Source organism: Asparagus officinalis, chromosome 4, assembly GCF_001876935.1.
Source record: "Asparagus officinalis chromosome 4, Aspof.V1, whole genome shotgun sequence".
Taxonomy (NCBI): Eukaryota; Viridiplantae; Streptophyta; class Magnoliopsida; order Asparagales; family Asparagaceae; genus Asparagus; species Asparagus officinalis.
In genome coordinates this window covers 32,834,677-32,851,334 of record NC_033797.1, presented here as the reverse complement: position 1 = coordinate 32,851,334, position 16,658 = coordinate 32,834,677, and the positions used below count along the sequence as shown (strand labels likewise).

General features: G+C 38.3%; 1 protein-coding gene across 1 annotated transcript in view; it reads right to left on the bottom strand.

Moving 5' to 3' along the window:
• Positions 6,411-16,658, bottom strand: part of LOC109838468 (2-oxoglutarate-dependent dioxygenase AOP2-like) — a 38,109-nt gene continuing 27,861 nt past the window's right edge. The window contains exons 3-4 of the mRNA XM_020406911.1: positions 6,582-6,710; positions 6,411-6,508 (exon numbers count right to left, since the gene is read on the bottom strand). Coding sequence (XP_020262500.1) covers positions 6,500-6,508; positions 6,582-6,710 — 138 coding nt within the window. The 3' untranslated portion in view covers positions 6,411-6,499. The remainder of the gene's footprint in view (positions 6,509-6,581; positions 6,711-16,658) is intronic.

The window sequence follows — 16,658 nt, the reverse complement described above, 5'->3', positions numbered from 1 at the left end:
GAAATCCTTTGTGAGGATGATTTTGATCCAATTAGAGTTCAATTTGGGAGTGGTTTTATGTTTCTTAGTTATTCAAGGTTAAATGGGAAAATAAGGGATTTTTTGGAATGTATATGTATCACAGTTAACCGTAAATGTGACATGTCAGAACACTATATGACAAATAAGCATATCATGTGATATTTCAATGTTATATTTGACAATTCAATCCTATATGTGACAGTTCTACCTTGTATGTGATATTTAGATCTGATTTGTGACTTTTGAGTATTACATGTGACATTGAGACCTCATATGTGACGTTAACCGGCAGAATTCAAACTGACAATGAACATCCAAGACTAACGTCTGCCTGCAGAATTCAAACTCTTTTGGGGTTGTTGTCTGTTATATGTTACTTTTGATATTTTGTTGTGACATATATGAGTTAAATGTTACATGTTACCTATTCGTGTGACTTATTCGTATTAACTATGAAACTTATAAGAACTTTACTTTCAGATCCCATATAATATGCTAAAGAAATGTTCGTGGATAAATCATAATAATCCACATTTTATCATTTACAAAATGACAATGAACATCCAACATGAAATAGAGAATTACATTATATGTGTTTGTCTAATACTTCCACCCAATCATTGGTGCATCATTACTACCAAAATACAAAAGATATTCTGGATCATGTACATCTAACTTTAGTCATAATTTCTTCCATTCTCGGCCTTCACATATGAATTGAACAGCAAGTCCTGCCCATAACATTTGAGACTCCCTTTTGCAAGGCTTCAATATTCATTGCCTCATTTCCTTCTGGAATCACTTTGATGAAAAAAATATGCTTGTATGCCACAATCGTACCTAAATAGAAAAGAGCTAAATCACACTGTAATGTATAAATATCACATAACAACAGCATATGTCATGAATAATGATAATATATCACACAAAAATGTAAAAATATGACATAACAGCATCATATGTCACACATAATACCAAAATATCACAGGAAACAAGTATATGTGACATACACGCAACATATGTCACACATAATGCATACACATCACATAACAGCAGCATATGTTATACACGTCGCACATAATGTAAAAATTATCATATAACAGCAGCATATGTCACACATAAAAACAACATATGTGACATGAAACCATCATATGTCACACAGAATACATACACGTCACATAACAACAGCATATGTTACACATGTCACAAAGAATGTAAAAAAATATCACATAACAACAGCATATGTCACACATAATACCAAAATGTCATAGGAAACTATCATATGTGACATACACGCAACAAACGTCATACAAAATGCATAAACATCACATAAAAACAGCATATGTGACATAAAACCGTCATGTCACATGAAACTATCATATGTCACATAAGCAAGTATCACAACAATTAATAAACTGGAAAGTATGTTTAGAGAAACTTACGAGCCTTTTTGTGCTTAACAAGGAACTGCTTCATATTCGAATGCTCTGAATGTCGACGCCTAGTCGTATCCACTCACCATCCTATCTAAAAATAGCTGGATAGTCAACACGTCTCTAGCCCATGCCTCATGGTCAGGGGAACTGTAATGTCTGCATTTTTTGCCCCAAATTGACCTTAAGGACATGCCAATGATCAGCATAACATATCAGAATTATCAGAACATCCTTCCCATCATCTATATACTTCTTTATATACTTTTTATAGACATTTCTCTAATCTATTTTTGAAGTCTTGCAACTAATGCTTTAACGGTCTAACGATTGTAAATGTAATAAATCATATAAATATTAAAAACTTGAATATAGCAAATATCACATATTAACTACAAATATCACATAAAAGGACACATGGATATTAATATGTGATATTTGTAGTTAATATGTGACATTTTTCCTTATATGTATTATTTACGAGCCCAAGATTTTTCTCATAAAAGAACACCTAGAGCAATTCTAAGATGGCTTGTCACATGAAGGACAAACATAATTTTATAGCAAAATTAAACAAGTTGCTTCGATTTCCTTATCAAATTTTACAAACAGATGAACTTTGTTAACCATCCAAACGGTAAATTTGCACAAAAGCAACAGTACTGTCAATTGCAAAGAACAAATTAAAGCATACAAGATTAACAACATGAGTAAATAAGTTCATTTAATCAACTCAAAGGGTTCATCTTTCTTCTTATTATTATCATCATCTCAAGAAATCTACAGGTTTGCATTGTTTACAAACACAGAAACTGAAAGCTTGGCATTTGTTATGTAAGCAACAATGAAAATCAAAATTGATGCAAAACAGAGAAAAAAAGCAGCAAGAAGTTGGTTCTTTCCACTTTTTGCGTCCAAGCTATAAACTTTCAACCTAAAACTGGCATATCCTAGCACCAAAAAATCCCTCATTTTCCCATTTAACCTTGAATAACTAAGAAACATAACAACACTCCCAAATTGAACTCTAATTGGATCAAAATCATCCTCACAAAGGATTTCAACCCATCAAACAAAAATACATCAGGATGTTACAGTCCCAACCCACCATCTTATTTCCTTTGTAGAATCGTATCCTCCCCGGCATGTGTGGGACCACGATGAGGCCAAGATTGAGCACGACATGTAACTGACCCGAGGGTCGTCGGATGCCAAGGGCGATGAACTAGGGGGTTTGGGAGAGGCGTTGGTTGGAGAGGAGGAGGCGGACGGAGTCGAGGAGGGGGTCGGGGAGGAGGGAGAATGGGGAGTGTTTTGGTCGAAAGTTGGTTTCTTCATTGAGGTATTCATTACAACTTCGATCGTCACAATGAAAACAAAAAGATTGTCTTTTTATAAGACTCTTACATAATAAAAATTAAAAATTACAACTCTCGTTAAAACAAACACAACGGACATTTATCACCCGCTGTTTGCATAAGATCTTTACTAGTGCCGGGGATGCTAATGTTCGTAGACTACCAAGCAATCAGATCAATCAGGAGTTTCGTTGATTCGTGAAGAAATCAAGAAAACGAAGCAATTATCTCGACAATAGCGAGCAAACCACTCTTTTTAAGATCGCAGCTAGGTACGATCTCAAGGGAAGGAACCGTGCTATGGATCTGACGAACTCTCTTTCTTTTGTCGAAGAACTCGATCCGATATCCTCCTCCTCTCTGAAATTCGTGCTCCTCAGTCTTTGATCCAGAAGGGCTTCGCTAAGGTTCGAGAATTCTAGATCTTTGAAATCTCAAGGAAAATGGATGAACTGGGCTGCAGATCTATCAAACAATCATTCTTTATGCCAAAAAACTCACCAAGATCTCCTCCTTCTCACTGAAATTCGTGTCTCCCTTCAGATCTGCCTTTATGAGGGTGTTAGGGGTGTATTTATAGGCTTTAAATGTCATGTTTGTGGATAGGATCGAAGAACAACTGTTATTATCCGTTTAGGTGGGTTTTCGGTTGTGTAACAACTTTCACACGTTTAAGGATAACCCCACATGTTTATAGATGACTCCAAGGAGTTCTAGAAGCCAATCTTATCAGAAAACACGTCGGAAGCTGACTTGGGCGCGAGTCACTTCGACAGTCTCGCACATGTCCGAGATAGCTTGGACTATCTCGGATATTTTTGTCTTAACTCTTTCGTCCGAACTCAGAATAAGATTATTCAAAATGCGTTGGAAATATAACAAAGAGACCTACAACCTTTGTCTTTTGAGTTTCTTTATATTCGAATCTTATCATGACCAAAATATGCAAGACATAATTGGTGTCTCGCAGGTGCGAAACAGGCTGGACTGTCTCTAGTATTTTGGCTCTAACTCCCTCGTTCAACCTCTGAATGAAGTGATCCAAGGCACATTAGAAAGCTTGTGAATATCTCTACAACCTCCCATGGGTGAATTATATATGGAATGGATGAGACACGAGTTGTGCTTCACTTTTAGTGAGCGAAACGTAATTCCAGGTCGAGTCACTTCTTCGTTATTATACCATCCCATTGATTTGTATGTTTTATCAACTCGTTTCGTGCATTTGTTAGCTTTTCTATGACATCAGATAATCCTTCTTGATATGGATAATAATGATCATCATCTTCTCTTCATCTCGAGCTGCGTGCGGGAACCCATAGGTAATTTTTGACGCCTACAAGGAGGAGGAGAGGATGTAGATGACGAGGGAGTAAGGGGAGGGTAAGGGCGAAGGGGGGGGGAGAGGAACTTGCCGTTGCACGTGGGTTTTTCGAGAATTCCCCACGCGGTCGCGCGGGTGGCAGGAGGATAGAGAAGAGGAACGAGGAGAAGATGGCGTAAGAGTGGAGGCTGCGGCGTCGGGGATGGTACGGAAGGGGGGATCTTGGGCCGAGATTAGGGTCAGCTCGAGGAGGAAAGGGATTGTGGGAGTATTTTTTTTTTCTATTTTAAATTGGAAAGGGTAATTTGGGAATGGATTTATTGGGCAGTAGGTTTATACAGTGTTTGGGGATTAGTTGCACTTATATTTATGTATAAGGGCTGGGGGGAGTATTGGTTTTTTGGCTGGGGAGGAGGATGCATAGCTCAACTTTTTTGAGTTGCTTCAAGCAATTTTCCCAATTTTTTAAGGGCGTTAGTCTAATTCTAACAATAGACAACTTGAAATATTTTATGCTACTTTTTACAACGTAAGATATTTAAGTATAAATATAGTAAAATAATAGGGTATTTTAGTTCCATTAAGCAGAAAGAAAATTAAAACTTCATTGTATTTATCCAAGACAAAAATGACATTAATTTATACTATAGAGGAAGATGAATCAATAGAGGTGTAGGAGATGATAAGAAAAATAACAACAGAGTAAGATGCCCGGTACTGAATTAATTAATAATGTATTCATTCACACACTCAAAACTCAAAAGGGTCGCGACTGAGAAACTACGTACGCTGAAAACAAACACAAATAAGGAACTCACATATACACTGAATAATTTTATTCTCACACTCAAAAGAAACATACTACAAATGAGTTTTGTGTACTAGGCTAGTCAAAACTCTTTGGACGTTAATTATCCTTATAATAAACTCTTATTTGAGTAATAACAAACATTCATTAAAGTCTAATTTGTGTTTAAGATGCATGATCTAATATAGGAGTATACATGTATGCAAAAAAGAACGAGGTGAAAAATATTGAAAATCAAGTTAAAAGTTGATTTAAGCACTTGAACCATCAATGGTTCAAGTGTGACCACCGATGATCTCCTATAGGCTATTGATGGTGCTATGGAACATCAATAATGCAAAATTCCAGAGAGTTTCAGATCATCAATGGGGTCATAGACTATCGACGGTCACTATGTCACCATTGATGGTCGAGAGCCACAATCGATGGTCAATCAATAGATTCTAGATTTTTAGATTTCAGTTTCAGTCGTTTATTCAAGATTGCTTCTCAATCATCTCCTACATTTTATCTGATTTCCTTCTGAACAAATTTGAGGAGAAAAAGAAAAAGAGAGAGAGAGAAGATCTAGGGTTTGGGAGAGATCATCAAGAAGAAGTCATTTAATTCCCCAAAGCCTCGTTGATCGCTAACTCGCAACAAATATTATTATATGATCCGTCTACAATGAGGAGAGCCGATCTTGGATCTTATATTCTGCATCAAGTTTCCAGATCTCAAATTAAATCTTCTTGGATTTTGATCTTAAGCGAAAAGGGCTGTAAGATTTGTCTAATTGAGCGTAAATGGTCTTTTGTTATTTAATCAAATTAATCTTACTTTTATAGTGTACTCAAGATGGTTGAATTGAGGGTTGGGAACTTGCTAGGGGTATAGATAACTCGTTGTGAGGAGTTTGGTTAGATGACTAGTTTTTGGGATAATCTAGGGTGCGGTCTTGTATGCCTAATGAATCGGGTCAGTGATTCAGGGGAATATTTTTAAAAGGTAGGAAGCCTCTTTGCGAGCCGAAAGAGTGAATTTAGGATTGTTTATCTAAACCACTACAAAAATTCTTGGGTGCTCTGATTGTTTAATCGGTATTTTGTTTATTGTTTAGTGTTATTATCAATGTATTTTAATTTCCGCTACATATTGTGTGATAACGGAAAAATAGCAGGCAAATTTTGTTTACTCTCGCCCTAGGCTCGCATCCTAGATCCATAAAAATTTAGACAGATCATGAGAATACCAACACACACTAATATATAAATTTATTCGCATACTCTCGATAGGAACATAAACAAGGAACTAGTCCACTAGAAAGTAACGCATACGAGGAAATTATAATAGAAAAAGTATTGAGATTAATTTATTCGCACACACAGACAACAAAAGATCGAGGAACAGGAACTACACTCCATATAGCAATGCAACTGATGAGGAAGTACCAAGTGATTTTGTAAATAATTAACCATAGTCATATGCGTAAATGGAACTCAATTAGCTTCAGCTTTTCCTTCCCTGGCTGCAGTACTTATGCCAGAGAAAACCTTAAGAGCATTCGGATTGTGTTTTACTCCCCCTTCAGAGAAAAGAAAACGAAGGTAGTCAGGATGGTAGAACGGCTTGAACAGTAATGGATGCTCGGTATCTACCAATTCTTCTGGAGGTTGCACGACTGTCTCATTTTTTGGAACTGATGAACAGTTTGTACTGTAACGGTGTCCGTTACCCCTGGTTGTCACCCGATGAATAGTCGGCTCAAAACGTCCGTTGCACAACACCTAATAAATTAAAGAATTAATATCAAACACATTTTTAATTCAAAAATACAAATAAAATTGCTATGGTATTCTCACTCGCCAAAATATAGATCCTTGCCAAACGACGGACGGATATATTTCTGCAAGCCAGGCCCCAATCAACTTGGTGGCCCGAGCCCAGCAGAGGTCCCGATCTTGCCGACTCGTCAAATCAATGTTCCTCATGTCGACTTGAGAGCCGGGACCAGTCGACCCTCTCGTTGAAGGTGAGTCGTCAAGGGTCCACTCGACCATTTGCTCGACGCCTTACGAAGACGACTCGAGGGGTGTTCCTTCTCGGTTAAGCTGAAGGATAATATCTGCCTCGAGTTTCTTCCCCTGGCTACGTGTCCGCACCACGATCAACACCAGTCATGAGCCATCATGACCTAGCCCTGATAGTCTACATGACTTGTCATACACGTGGGCTCTGTCACGCCATCAATCACTTCCCGGGCAATGCGGTGGCATTCTATCCACGCCGATGTGACCTCTCCCCCCAACCTCCTACCGACACCTGTACAGTAAGGACTGACTCAGCTGCCAGGCCACACTTCGCCACCGCCTCTCTGCTCTCGGCCGAAGTGACCAATCTATCCTTACCCCCTCAGTATAAATACATGTACTATTTTAACCTAAGAAGGAGGAGGAGAGGAGGGGGAGGAGGAGTGGAGGAGGCCAAATCTCCCTTATCTGCAAAAAATACTTGCACACAAGAACTCACTAAAGCTCTTCATCTTCCCCACTCAAGCTTACCAGCTGACTTGATCGTTGGTGGTACAACGTGGGAACCGGTCCCCATCCTCTCACGGGTTTCTACTTGTGCAAACTTTTCAATTCCCTAATTTAAGAACCCGACATAAAGTCGGAGAAGGAAACGGTCCCTTCATCAATCTCCTCTACCTCACTTCATTGAGGGCCTAAGAGAAACGATCCTATTCTGGATCCCAACTGACTGTGTGATCATATAAACCATCAACAAAAATGAATATATCTACACACACATACATTAGGTTTAATGCACGTGCAAAGCACCTGATTAAATATCATGGTTATGTATTTTTAGTTTATTTCCTTACTAAAATTTATTTTTGTGTTTAACTTTGATAGCTTTTTCTCAAATATGTCTTTAAAATTTTGCATTATGATAATTTATTTTCTTTGATTTTCATTTAAATGAGTTGCACTCGGTTTAAGTTTTAATGTTGATAATTGAATTGATAGGAAACAAATATAATTCGAAACTATTTTCAATTATTATGTTATTTGGACCGACAAGAAATTAAGCTTGACCTGAGGAAGTATAGTGCTGCAAATGTGAAAAGCACTTAAAGAATAGCATTATAAAAGAAAGATGAATAATTAAAGCTAAAAAGATAAAATGATTGCTAAAAGTGGGCTAAGCTGAACATAAAATAGAATATGAAGTTTATTCCTAATCCTTAATAGACTTTAAAAAATCATAAAATAAAGATTTACACTAACTCTAGTACATTTTTATATAATGAAAACATCCACATAAGCATATAAAATTACTAAAAAAATTCGCGTAAATCGCTTCTAAAGATTCCTAATTTACTTTTAAAAAATAAGTTATTGTATAAAATATTCAGAAAACAGTGTTTTTTATTTCTTCGGTTTTATTTTTTATTGAACCAACATCAATGCTTCCTTGCCTTTATTATTATTTTTTTGAAAAAAAGTTAGACGATATCTAGACACAGAAAAGGGATAGTAAACCTTAAAATTAGAAGTTGAATTTATGTACCTTAATGAAAGAATATCAAAAAACAACTCTTTTCTTTGCTAAGTTTTGAGGGGTTTTCTAAAATTAGCCCTTTTAAATTTTTGAGGGTGTGTTTTCAAAATTTTGAAACTTTGAAAGTGTTTTTTAAAAATTTTAACGTTTAAGTTGGGCTTGTAATTTCATGTTTCATGGGTTGGTCGTAAGTTTTTGAATGTTAAGATATTTCTTGCAACTCTAAAATTTTGAATGTAGTTTTTACAATTATTAAAACTTTAGATTGTCTTTTATAAAATTTAAATTTCTAGTCGTTCGGTGATGATTTCTAGATTCAATATGTACCAGTCATGGGTTTTGAAATTTTAGTGTTTTGTCATTTTTAATTTTTAGAAGAGTTTTTTATAACTTTTATAACTTAAGTTTTTATAAACTTTTAAAATTTTAGCTACATGATGGTAATCCCTTGAATTCATCTTTGTCGTTTACAAGCTTTGAAATTTCAAAATTTTAGGTTGCCATTTTAATATTAAAATTTTGAGGGTGTTTTTATAATTTTTTAAATGTTGACAGTGTTAATTGCTGATTTTAAATTCTTTAGAGGCTACTATTGATTTTTAGATTCCATGTTTGTTATTTTATGTTCTGAAATGTTAGAATTTTTTATGTAATTTTAAAATTTTGAGGACATTGCGTAATTTTTGAAAGTTTGGATTATTTAGTAATACTTCATATATTACGCCTATTAGTTCTTTACCTTAACAAATTAATATCGTGGAGCTATTTCAAATTTTTTATTAATATTATTTTCTAAAAATTATTAAGTTGTAGGTAGTTCACATGAGATTAAGATAAGATATGATTATGATTAGGATAGATTAAGATTTAAATGAAATGTCCAAAATAGTGAAGGGTAATATTGACCATTAAAAAGCTTTTCCCTGACTCATACTTTTGAAACAAGTATGATGTGTGTGTTTTTGTGTGTGTCTATGGTGTCTTTTAAAATAACATAATGGTTGACAGACACATGATCTTACATTATGGGTTGTGCTAACTAGGGGTGAGCACGGTTCGGTTCAAACCGAAAAAACCGACCGAACCGAACCGAACCGACCCGAAAAAAGCGGTTTTATGGGTAAGGCGGTTCGGTTCGGGTTGACAATTTTTCAAACCGACCCGACCCGAACCAACCGAATATATTCCCTTGCCTCAAACCCTACCCGTTTACCCGTTTACCCAAAGACAAAGCAAGTCCGTTACTAAAAAATTACAACGTCAGAGTCTAGTATTTAATCCAAAAGGACAAGTTACTTCACTTTAAAACAGTATACATACATGAGCAAGAATAATAAATTGAAGTGAAGTTAAAAAATAAATACATGCTGGCATAGGGTAATAAGAATATATAAAAGATCAATTGAAGTGAAGTTATACTTGATGAAGATAGAACCGAACAAACCGAACCGAACCGCACCGAACCGATTTGCAATGGTTCGGTTCGGTTTTGAATTGTAGGTGGTTCGGTTCGGTTGTTCAAATTTTGGTAAAAACCGACCCGAACCGAACCGTGCTCACCCCTAGTGCTAACTCTGTCATGATCTGACAGATCAACATGAACCGGATCTAATAACTATATTTCACGAAACTCCCCTTAAGTTTGGCAAATAACCTCTCTAAACTTCAAAGTTATCACTTAAACCTCTTTTTAAACTTGTTAGACTAACACCTTTGCATGCATTTGACTTCAAACTACTAACATATCCATGATTGAAAATACCAACTCATGTAGGGGTGCATACGGTTTGATTACAACTTGAATGTGCTACTTCTTATATTCGTGTTTGCTTGCTATCAATGGATACATATACAGATATAACAATAAGAGAAAGAAAAATAATATTGAAAATAATATATTGTTCATGTGACATAAGAGAGTTCGTTAATATGCTCCTTATATCTGATCGAAAAGCTAAGAACATGGTCGGCCCTGGGGTAAGCCCACCAAGCCCCGGGGCTAGGGCAACTCAGGGCCAGGGGGCAACCAGCAGCGGGTGCAGCGACGGAGGGAGGAGGAGGAGGTTCGGAGGAGGGAGAAGACGTGGTGGGGGTCTGGGGGGGAGAGGGAAGGGTAGCGGGAGAGGAGGAGTGGGCTAGGGCAACCCAAACCTCAGGGCCGGCCCTGGCTAAGAATGGATGTGTTAATCACTAAAATTTATTCTCAAACCCATTAATCTAAGGATTAAAACACAACTTTACAACCAACTCTCCTTATATCTGATCGAAAAGATAAGATTAGATCTTTTGATCATCAAAATTAAGTCTCAAATCAATTAATTTAAGGATTAAAATAGAACTGTATGATCAACATATGTTCCCATATTCCAGATATGGATCCGGATAATTCACTACATAACAATTTCTATAATCATATTTTATCGGTTGTATAATTTTAGTAACCATATCTATATCCTAATGGATACAGATATGATATATCCATGAATATAGATATTCTTGTGCACCCCTAGTGTCATGTGAAGAGAAAACAGCGAAACTCAGGAAAACTCAGAACTACAGATTTTGGTTCTGTCCGGTCGACCGCGACGACATGTGCGGTCGACCGAAAACGTAAACAAATACAAGATGTTTGTTGGTTCATGAACCCTGTAAGTGTTAGACTAATTTTTCAGTCTACTGGCCGGTCGACCGCCAACAATGGTGCGGTCGACCGCGCATCAGACTGGGCCTGGATTTGTTTTCTGACCTGTTTGGTTTTGTGTTTTGATATACATATTGAAACACGGTTTTTAAGGTTTCTTAACCAGAGATTTGAGAGTATTCTGACCACTTTGAGAGGGAGAACTTGTGAGCAAGTTGAGAGATCATTGGTTAGAGTTTGTTCGAGTGTCTGAGTGATTGTAACCATTTTGTACTTGTTTGCATCAGGAACAAATTTCATTGTAGAATTCATTATAACTGTTTATCGATTACAATAAATACAAAAGAAAAAGCCTTGTGCTTTGTAAAACTACTCTTTACAACAAAGCCAAATTACAAGTGCTCCCTAGAAACACACGCTAGATCATTTTGGATCGCTACCTGCGTGGGATCTTTGCCTTTACCGGGGGTGCGTTAGCCAGTGGACCACCGAATCACAGATTCAGATTGAATCGTGAAGGCTTTGGGATTCTTGCTTCGTTTTAGAAGTAAGAAAATAAGTGAATATCTTATCGATGTAAGATGAACACTCTTCTCAAGATCAAGTCAAAGCTTAGATCTCAAGGAATCATAAAACGGTCTAAAAGTGCTTGAACATGATGAAGACTCTCTTTCTCTCTTGTTCGCAATTCACTAAAATGCTCAAGTCCTTGCTTCCCTCTGCTCTGAAATGCTCTGTCCTCATCAATAATGGTCATAGGAGGGTATTTATAGCTCATAGGAACTGTAACTGAAGTCTAAAGTTGAAAAGGAGTCGTGTCGAATAACTTCCATTTCCGAGATAGTTGCAACTGTCTCGAAAGCATGACCTACTTCTGGCCGTTTTGTAACTGCTTTAGCCACGTTTTATTGCTATTATTTTGACAGTTATTGACGTGATTTCCGCTTGTAACGTCTCCCCCATGTTCATGAATGATTCCCAGTAGTTATGAAACCACGTGGATTGCACAAAACTTGAGAAAACCGTCATTAAATTCAGCTTAGTTTCCAAGACAGTTGCATGTGTCTTGGAAGCTATAGTTTTCCTCATAGCTTCCAATACAGCTACAACTATCTCGAAAAGTATGAGTTTCCTTCATAGCTTCCGAGACAGCCGACACTGTCTCGGAAACTACGAATTTTCTCATAGTTCCTGAGACGTGTTTTGTGCCTCGAAACTTGTGTGATGCGCTTCTTGTGCATTCTTTAGTTGATCTTTAGCTTTGGAGGATCCTCTATAATCCATATGATGATGTTTATCGCCTTCTCTCCATCTTGAGCTATGTATGGTAATCTATAGGTAATTTTTGACGCCTACAGATATCCCCTCCAAAGTGTTTCTGCCTCAATCTTTTGTAGAGGAGGCTGGGATACTTTAGATATGATACACTCCTACTTTGCTTCGTTGACTTCTCCATTTTTTAGTCTATTCAGTATTTTGTTGAATAACTAAAATTTTTCCGATGCTGCGTTTATCGCTTGACCATTGTTAAACTCTCGAACTGAAGCTGTTGTGTTGATTGCTGAATTAGCTCGTGTTGTTGGATCGACGATGAACTAATCATTCTTTTCAAAAGTTCGTATCTAATTATGAATTAACTCCCAGGGATTATCCTTAGACTTAGAATTTATCTACGCCTTGTTTTGGCAAAGTTATCGACGCGTTGACTGGCGTCGACCTTTATTGCGATGGAAACATAGTTTATACTCATACGTTAAATGGAATCTACACAGTTTAGGCTCTTAAGACGTTGGAGTGTGGAGAATCAGTTTATACCCATGTACTCCTCAGAGTTTTTGAGAATCAGTTTAACTTCGTGTACCCATTGGGAGGTTCAAGGAGATGCAGTTTATACTTGTATACTCATTGGAGTGTCAAAATATATTGAAAACGGGTCAAGAACGCTTCCTGAACACAATTGGGAACAATTCGTGTTAGCCCTTCTTCCGAGATAGTTACAACTGTCTAGGAAGTGCGAGATAGTGTAGCTGTCTCAGAAGTGCGAAACAGTTATGACTGTCTCACGAACAGGCATACGAAGAGTTTCCAGCGGCCAATAAAGTTTGGTGCTTGTACTTTTTCTTCCACACTTGGCTGCCTCTTCCCATTCAAAACCTCTTCAAATCTCTTCCTAAAAAGTTCTCGACCCTTTCTCTTCTCCTTTGGTTTAGATTTTGTTGGATTTTTCTTGAAGAACGTAGGGTTTCTACACTTCCCCTTCGAGGTTTGATCTCTTTCCTCGCGTTTTTCTTCATTGAGTCTTGTTTCCTCTCGATCCTTGATAAGAACCGAACCTAGGGTTCATTGAGTCATGTCTCCTAAGAGATCTCACGTCCTAAGGAGTAGATCTACCTCCCATGGCAACTGAGAGAGTGGATCCCACTGTCGCTTCATATGGGGGTATGTCTTATTAACCTTTTTGTTGATTTAAAGTTAGCACTTTGTGGATCCTGTATGTAGATCCTCGTTTTCCATCCTTTGAGAGGCATTCGGGAAGAGCCGATATCCTCCTTTGCGGGGATCGATGCTAAAAGATGCTATTTTGCTTGGCCAAAACACATCTAAAGGAAAAAGGGGCGATCTCATATTGTTCTGCATTTTAAAAGGTCGGATATATCGCTGTAGTGTTCGCACACGACAATGTATATTGCCTTTTGTGCGTGTAACAATTGAAATAACCTCGCCTACTACAAGGTAGTGACTCTATATTGTGGATTCATGAGATGAATTCTACCCCTTGTTTGGCCTTAGAATATCTTTTTTAAATGGATTCCAATAAAATATAATTTTGTTTTCTTTTCAGTCAATTTTCCTTCCATGGCCTTCTTTGATAGAGAGGTCACGGGCAGAGCAGTGCCACGCACGCTCATTATGAAGGGGCTCCTCTAATTGGAGAAGCCCCCTAATTTAGTGCGAACTGTCCGAAGGACGTCCCCGAGCTTGTACGATGAGGGAATAATCGTATTCTACATCGGTTGATTACTGACATTCCATTGATTCGGGACCAGGATTCTACTCAACCCCAGAGGAAGCCACAATACTTATTTGGAGACTCCGTAGAGGATCCGGAGAATCTTTCCTGTGAACCAGCACAATGGTTGAACGAGTGTGGCTCAGTATGTAGATATTTACCATCGATTCCCCGCCAACACTCTCTTATGCAGTTCCAGAATTTGGCAGTAACTCGAGAGATGTCATGGATATTGATTGAGGATCATGAGCGCGTCCACTGTGGGTTTATCGGTAAGGGTGCTAAAACCCCAGGATCAAGTGATAAGCATTCCATCAGAGGGTTTCACCCTGGTATTCTGGGTCAAGATAATCTACCTCAGAATGAGTTAATGCTCAAGGAAAATACAGTACAAAGTCATCTGGCTCGATTGGGAAGAGAACTTCTGATTAAGAAGTTTAGGTGTTATGGTTGGGTCCACTCTTCTATGGGTAAGTGGTGGACAAGGATGACCAGTTACGTGCTTGAGCTAGCTGATAAAGGATTATTCGTCCTCATACATGCCAGCATGTATGGGCTGCAGATTAGTGTCGATCATTTCTTTGCCTTGTTCGAGACTTATAATCCAGATACTAACACATTGTTTACTAAGAATAGAGAGTTAGGACTCCCTCTTCATGAGATGATGAAGGTCTCAGGGCTACCAATGGGCGATGTGCCTTACCAAGAATTCTTTCCAATAGTTAATCAGCTCAACCGGATGAAAGAAAGGGCCACCATAGATTATGACACTCTGTGGGAGTTGAAGTGTTATTATCATACGGCTATGGCAGAGATGGAGATTACGGCTAAGAATAAATCTCCGCAAATCAACCTGAAGCAATTTACAGACTATCTTTTCAAGAATCTCGAGGGTCATTCGGGTCACGAAGTATGTGAACTACCTCCTTTAACTCTGTCAGAGATCAACAGGCTATTGTTGAAGACCAATGCCCAAACATATACTTCTTGCTCAGAAGATGGATTTCCTCAGGGCACTAAGTTCAAGTCGTTCTTATGGCATGCTAGCATAAGGATTAGACCGACAACTCTCATGGCCGGGTATTTAGCTATTTGGCTAAAAAAAATGTGTGGTCCCTCATCATCCTTCTGATGCAATGCCGATTGAAGTTTTATATCTGATAGTTCAGTTAGTGACTGGTCGTAGGCTATCTCTACTCCCAGCAATGATCGCGGACATTCACAGTGGGCTCTGTCAGTTAGCCACTACTTTTGCACAAGAAGGAAAGAAGCCCTCCAATGAGATCCCAGTCCCTAAGATCAAACTACTTTATACTTATTTGATGACTTGGTTAGTTCTCCATCAGCCGGACTTGATGTTAGCTCCTAAAGCCGTTAGTCAAGATCTCCCTCTGCTGTAAATTTTAGAAGAATGCAAGTGGTCGGTTAAGCAATGGCACGAAGTGTCCCGACAGTTCAAAGTTCACAAATGTTGGGAATTCTTCCCAAGCTTCTTTCACCTTTCCGGCACTTATAATGAGACACTCTTGGACACTGAAGAGCCGAGGAGGGAAAGGACTATATTAGATGTTGGATGTTTCGGATGGTTGATGAACATCTGTCCCGGCTATTTGGTTTTCAGGGTTAAGGACATCTGCAGCATCGAACCGTATCTACCCTACAGATTTGCTCGTCAGTTCGGTTATGACTAGCTGTACGTTGGAAACCCAAACAAGCGCCTAAGAGATTGTGGAGGTCTTATCGATGGAGCGAGGGCTCGGTTTTGGAGCATAGGTGGTTGTACGAATGCTCGGTTTGATCTTCCTCTGGCCGTGCCTCCCCTACAGATGATATTTTTATATTGTAAATGGCTTATAGCTGCTAATGCTACCACTAGGAAGAAGAAGCTCTCACAGTTGGAAGCAGAGGTTACCTCTCCACAGAAGCTATCCAGGAGACCATGCTTTCAAGAAAAGGGAAGAAGTCTTTTGAATCTTCTAGTAAGGGCAAGCAAATCGCCAATTCTGATGAGAGTGAATAAGAACTTCACACAAACACTGATAAAACCTCTGAAGAAGAAGGTGAAGCTGAGATCGGAGCTGAAGGTGAGGATGAGGGTGTCGGGCTTAATAGTGGCGACGAGGAGGGAGTAGTTGGTCTCCCATCTTCTTTCTTTCAAAGAGGGTATGTGACTTCTCCCGCTGCTCACCGCACTCATCGCACCGATCAACCTAGGTCACCAGATGCCCCAATTAAGATTAAGGAAAAGGTGATCCGAACCTCCCCGAATATAATGACAGTCAGGTATCTAGTTTTGGAATGGGAAGAAGAAAAGGAAAAAGATACAATGCCTCTGGTTGGTAAAAAAAAGGCCTCGCTCATCCATTCTCGTTCCCGCTCCATCTCATACTCAGACTTCTCCTAAAAAAGAATAGTGATCAAAGCATCGCCATGAAAGTTTTGATCCTTCAGAAGAGGCCCATTCATTGAAGAGGATCAAGAAAGTTGCTCATCGACGATGCACCCCTCTCCTTTCAATTG